A 6,131-nucleotide genomic window follows, 5' to 3' on the forward strand; every position below is an offset into this window, starting at 1 on the left:
CAGACAATATCTCCCAGTGAATGTCTTCTCTCCCTGCAAAAAGCAAAATTGAGCACTGGGTTTGGACCCCCGTTTTTAACTTGGCTGTTCCACGGTAAACAGAAAGGACACCGCTGCTTGGTTTAGATTCTTCAAAGCTCCAGAATCAGGCCTCCCAAACCCAGTCATCATCGTCATTGGGCGACTCTGCCGCCAGCACAGACAGAGCCCGGGAGGTGACCCACATGCGTCTGCGTGTGGCCGGCAGAGGCGGGCCGGCTCCTGCCTGTGGATGTAATTGTAACCTAGTTTCTCAGAAACCCACTAGCATAGATTTCAAGCCTCTGAACTGAGGCGGGGCCTGAGGTTCCTGAATTGGGTGGAAAGATGGTGTGCACCCAGAATGGTGATTTGCCCTCAGCGTACAGAGCCATCCATCCAGGCTCCCCCAGGGCAAAAGGCAAATGTGCATCCAGCAAACAGTTACTGAGCACCCACATTGGGGAATAGAGAAATGAGGGAGAAGGGTTCCCCGGCTTACAGTCTAGTGCAGCAGTTCTCAACCTGTGGGTCGCGACCCCTTTGGCGGTCGAACGATCCTTTCACAGGGGTCGTTTAAGACCATCCTGCATATCAGATATTTACATGACGATTCCTAATAGTAGCAACATTACAATTATGAAGTAGCAACGAAAATAATTTTATGGTTGGGTCACAACATGAGGAACTGTATTTAAAGGGCCAGAAGGTTGAGAACCGCTGGTCTAGTGGGAGAGAGAGACACAGCATCAAGAACTCTGAACAAGGCATCTCAGTGACAAAGGAAGGGGTGTTATAGATCTGTGGTTTTCTCCTCATTATGTTTGTAAACCATCAGGATACTCGGCTGCTAATGCAGCTGCTAGTTGGAGTTTTGCTAAAGCAACTTGGAGAAGTTTTATTCTGACCGTGACTGCTAGGTTTCATTGGGAAGAAACACGGGGGTGGAGGGAGAGAAAGAGAGTTTATCACCCCCTTTCCTGTATGTCGGATACACCACAGGGAGGATTTTGTGCATTCTAGAAGATAAATAGGCTTTCTTCTCTTCTCAGGTAATAACTGCAATTTTGCTCTTCGGAAGAAGTTTACAGTCAAGCCTCAGCAAAAACAAAGCGATGGGACTTGTCGTTGGCATGCTAACAGATCATATTTATCCCTCCCTCCCTTCTCCCTTCCAGAGCTGAAGGTGTAATAAATGGCTCCTCACCACCAGCTGTTGTTGACAGAAGCAACGAGAGCATTAAACACAACATCCAGCCGGCCTCAGCCGCGTGGAGGCACAACCAGACGCTGTCTCTGAGGATCAGGTAGTGGTAATTACCTCTCGGACGAGACCCGGGCTGGGCCTTCTCGGGCACAAGCCGGCAAATTGCCACTCTCCATCATCTAAAGAAGTTGGTTTAGAAGGAAAATGCTTACCTCCCACCGAGGCAGGTTGTGTCTGGAAGCGGTCAATTGGAAATAAAAACCCAAGGCCGGCCCGGCGGCCCCGCATGTGCGTGCAGCCGCTCGGCCCCGCGGCTGGCAGGAGCGGAGGTCCTGGGTGGAAGGAGTGGGCGCTTAGCAGTGGGGCAGCTGGGAGAGCCTGGAGGCGGGGGTGGAGGGGTGCGGGGCCAGAGGTTGCTTCTCCAAAGGACCAGGGAAGGACTGCTTGCTTGGGGACTGCCTGGCATCAGGGCCTCCCACTTGGAGAGTCTTTGAAGAGCTCCCCCTCTCCTTCCCCCCACGTACACATTCACACAGTCCTATAGCTTGGCTAGGCTGCCTTCTCCAAAACATGAAAATGAAAAGCCATATCTGATCAGGTGGCCCAGGAGCTGGCATGACACCTGGTTGCAAAGGCAAAGCTCTGAGTTGCTGGGAATAGGCCCCTGTAACCTAGGAATTTCAGCTTCAGCACTTTGGCTACTTGCCTTTGATATCGCCGCCATTGCCCAGCAAAGATGGGTCAGTATAATCCAACCATTCGTTTCTAGGCATTGCACCGGGGGCCTGAGTGCTGCCATGAATCAGGCATTTTAGTGGGGAGACGATCGAAGCAAAGACAGGACAGGACAGGACAGTGTGATGCACACAGTAGGGAGCATTGCATCTTATAACAAGGTAGAGATAAAAAGATCATCCAAGGAGAGAGTACTTCATTTCGTAAGAGAACCAAGAGGGCTGGCCAGGAAAGGAGCGATGGATTTTGAAGGATGATTAGGAGTTTGCCAGGCATGCCAAGCTGCCTCCCACTCATATGCAGTCTGAAGAGCAGCGGTGCCCAAACCTAGATGCAGGTTACAGTCACCTGGGGAGCTTTAGGAAGCGTGCTGAGACCTGGCCACGCTCGGAATCTGGGCTTCTCAGGTGTCAGCGGAACCTCTGCATTCTCTATAGTCCCCAGGATGGAACGGGCACCTGCCGGGAAGCACCACAGGCTGCGAACATCCCCATCCCGCAGGCTCAGGGGGCGGTCAGCCATCTGGGCGACGGGGCAACCATCTTGCAAATCCTCTCATTTGCAAAGCGTGAGAAGATGCTGTCCTTCTGGGGCTCTGAGGAAAAGCAGACGTTCTAGCTGAAAGGGCGTCATTGTGTCTGTTTCACTGCAGGAAAGGGAACGCGTTTCAACCGATCTGGGTACCAAACTTCCTTCTAAGACTTGAGTCATCTCTAAGGATATCTGGGGTGAATTAGAAAGTTCTTTAAGTAAAACGTCAGGTTCCCGGGCGCCAGGCCGTCAAGGTTTGAGTAAAACTCCCCGGTGATGCGTAGAGGACACCCATCCTTTCTGTGGCTACAGGCTATGCTAGGTGATTCTAGAACTTTCCCCCTAAATCAAAGTCAGTCTAGAGCCTAGACAGTTATCCTTTGATCACTTTCGTTTTGAAATAACACAGAGCAACCGCGCTCTGAGGGACGAGAGAGGCATCACTAGTTACAAACCTCAGACCAGACAGCAGGTAGGAGGCCGGGGAAATCATACTCCACAAAACAGACCAGCTCACGGACTCAGTCTCTCAAAGGGAGAGCGATGGACACCCCTCAGAGTAGCCACGTTCGCATTCACCCCCTGGGAGGGCCCTGTGCCCGGAGACGTCTTCCATGGAGGCATGAGGGATGTGTGTCAGCCTGGCTACCTGTTCCTAGTTCAGGACTCGCTGTCAGATGGTGGCCTTGAGTCCTGCAAAGGAGGGGAGTAGCTGACCACTGTCTGGGCTTTCCCGACGCTGAGAGGTCTCCTGGGGAGTGCTAAGACCAGGCAGCCCTGGGAAAACCAGAATGTAGGGTACCCCTCCCTTCCAGGGCCCTCTGTGATGAGCTCGCTTGTGTCCTAACGGAGTCATTTCCTGGGGCAGTTTGCACACCTCGCAGGAAGTTGGCATAACCATAGCAACCGGGTTGGCCACTGCCATAATCGCCTCTGGGTCATTTCTGACAGTCCCTGCCCGGAACCTCTGAGGACATCTGAACTCGGCGGTCAGGTGCCATCAGCCCTGCAAGGCAATGCCGGGCAGGAGAAGCTGGGTTGGCAAAGGGCAGCTGGCACCGGGGAGACTGATCCTCATGTTTGGTTTTTGCAGGAAACAAATCTTAAAGTTCTTGGATGCTGAGAAGGACATTTCCGTCCTCAAGGGGACCCTGAAGCCCGGAGACATTATTCATTACATCTTCGACCGAGACAGCACGATGAACGTGTCCCAGAACCTGTACGAGCTCCTGCCCAGGACCTCGCCGCTGAAGAACAAGCACTTCCGGACCTGTGCCATTGTGGGCAACTTCATCATAAGGTACCGCAGCAGGGGCGCTGGGTCCCAGGCAGCAGGGGCGCTGGGTCCAGGGCAGCAGGCATACTTGAGTATTGCCAGTTGTCCCAACAGGTTGAGCCAGGACACACTGGTTGGGTTAGTCGCAACCTCGTGGGTGGTGTAACAATTTTACAGTGTGAACAGAATGAAATAAATCCATGTAAAATGGGGGGAGGGGGAACACCTTGATGTCTCTGGTCCCAATGTCCGGACTACACCCCAGACCAGTTATCAATCTGGGGGTGGGGGGGACGTGGCCCAAGGAGCCAGGTAATTCTGTTGTACAGTTAAGGGTGGGAATTGCTGGTCTAGTGCAGAGGTAGGCAATCTATGGCCCACAGCCTATTTTTATCAATAAAGTTTTATTGGCACACAGCCAAACCCATGCATTTTCATATCCTCAATGGACACTTTCTCACTGCGAAGGGTGTAGTTGGAAGGAGTTGAACTGTTGCAATAGTGTATATAGCCCGCAAAGCATAAAGTATTTATTATCTGACCCTTTACAGAAAAAGTGTACCGACCCCTGCATAGAGCCTGCTATAAATGAACAGTAAGAAAATTTCCTGGTTAGTCCAAGTTTGCAAAAGTCTTTTGAGTGTTGTGGCAGGTCATAGGCTCCTAGTAACTTTATATCCTGGAGTCGAAATTTGGGAAGTGAGAGAGCAATGGAGAAACTCAGGTTTTATGTTTGACCATCATTCTCACTGAAATATCATCTCTCATTTTTCAGTCCCCTGGGACACACCTGGAAGTATTTACCCAGGGCCCCCGACACCTGACCCCCAATCCAGACAGACTCAGAAACAAGGCCTCGCTGTCCCCTGGTCAAAAGTAGGGCACTGGGAGCCTCGAGTTTCATCCCAAACAGTGCCCCAGCCCTGGCAGAACCGCTACCGTGTCTCGCGTTTCTGCCGGGACCGTCCCTACGCAAAGGGGGCCTTGTCCTGGGCGGCCCAGTCCTAGAGCTCCTGGGACCTCAGAACGTGGGACTGGGCAGTGTGTCTGCCTCTGTGTCCGCTGGGATGGAAAAGCCACCGCAGCCTGGCGGCCAAATCTGTTTTAGTTTTACTTTATCTTTTGCCAGGTTCTGCCTGTGTCTGGCCTTTATAATGGCTCAGCCCCCACTTCTCAAAGCCCTCCAGTCTGAAGACTGAAGGAGGGAGGGGCAAGGGGAAAGAAAGCATGCTAGGTCTGTCTCACTGAGAGCCAGAGAAGGGGGGAAGGAGGGGTAGGATAGGCGTTAAAGATTTAAAGTTTGGCCCTAGCTGGTTTGGCTCAGTGGATAGAGCACCAGCCTGCGGACTCAAGGGTCCCAGATTCGATGCCGGTCAAGGGCAAGTACCTTGGTTGCGGGCACATCCCCAGTAGGGAGTGTGCAGGAGGCAGCTGATCAATGTATCTCTATCATTGATGTTTCTAGCTCTCTATCCCTCTCCCTTCCTCTCTGTAAAAAAATCAATAAAATATATATATTTTTTTAAAGATTTAAAGTTTGGGGCGGAGGAACCAGTGTGAGGAAAGCATGGAAATAAGAAGGTAGAGGCACGCATCCTGGAGGTCACTGCCTGACCACACATAGGCTGCACACAGTGCTGTTAAGAATTGAGGCCAGACAGGAGGGCTGGTCCCCACAGGGTCCCCATGAGCCTTCAATGCCAGACAGAGGAGACTGCCTATCTTAGGGTCACAGGTGTGCAGAGTCAATTCCCAGATGTTTGGGGATTAAAACAGCATTGTGCGCATGCACATGCACACACACACACACACACACACACACCTTTCGGCGTGTCCTATACACAAATGCCCTTCCACAGGGCATGTGTTAACTTACTTAATTCTTACAACTCTGTCAGGAACGTTCTATTTTGTCCTGGCTTTTGCAATGAGGAAACTGAGATACAGAAAGTCAGAGATCACACGGCTAGTTCAGGCCAGTGTCAGGCCCTGGGCATGAGCTGCCTCTCTCACCTGCAGATTTGCCTTCTGACACCTAATTCCATCCCAGCCAATAGTACTACTTTGTCTAACTGTTGTCTAACTGCTGCATAAAATGCAAATCTGCCCATGTCACTCTCCTGCTCAAGAGCCTACAGTGGCTCCCTATTGCTCTCAGAACCAAGCCGCTGACACACAGGCCCTTTGTTATCTCACCCTCCTTGCCTCTCCTGCCCCATGTCCTCCATGCAATATGCTCTAGTCCAGAGGTTCTCAACCTTCCTAATGCCACGACCCTTTAATACAGTTCCTCACGTTGTGGTGACCCCCAATTTCATTGTTACAGATTGAACATAATTAAAGCATAGTGATTCATCACAAAAC

The 6,131-nt window shown here is 51.6% G+C and overlaps 1 protein-coding gene across 1 annotated transcript in view; it reads left to right on the top strand.

Annotated features, from left to right (window-relative positions):
* Positions 1–6,131, top strand: part of ST8SIA2 (ST8 alpha-N-acetyl-neuraminide alpha-2,8-sialyltransferase 2) — an 85,893-nt gene that overhangs the window by 63,747 nt on the left and 16,015 nt on the right. The window contains exons 4-5 of the mRNA XM_006771789.2: positions 1,197–1,325; positions 3,585–3,791. Of these exons, the coding sequence (XP_006771852.1) occupies positions 1,197–1,325; positions 3,585–3,791 (336 nt within the window). The remainder of the gene's footprint in view (positions 1–1,196; positions 1,326–3,584; positions 3,792–6,131) is intronic.

The sequence above is a fragment of the Myotis davidii genome, unplaced genomic scaffold (genome assembly GCF_000327345.1).
Source record: "Myotis davidii unplaced genomic scaffold, ASM32734v1 scaffold164, whole genome shotgun sequence".
Taxonomy (NCBI): domain Eukaryota; kingdom Metazoa; phylum Chordata; class Mammalia; order Chiroptera; family Vespertilionidae; genus Myotis; species Myotis davidii.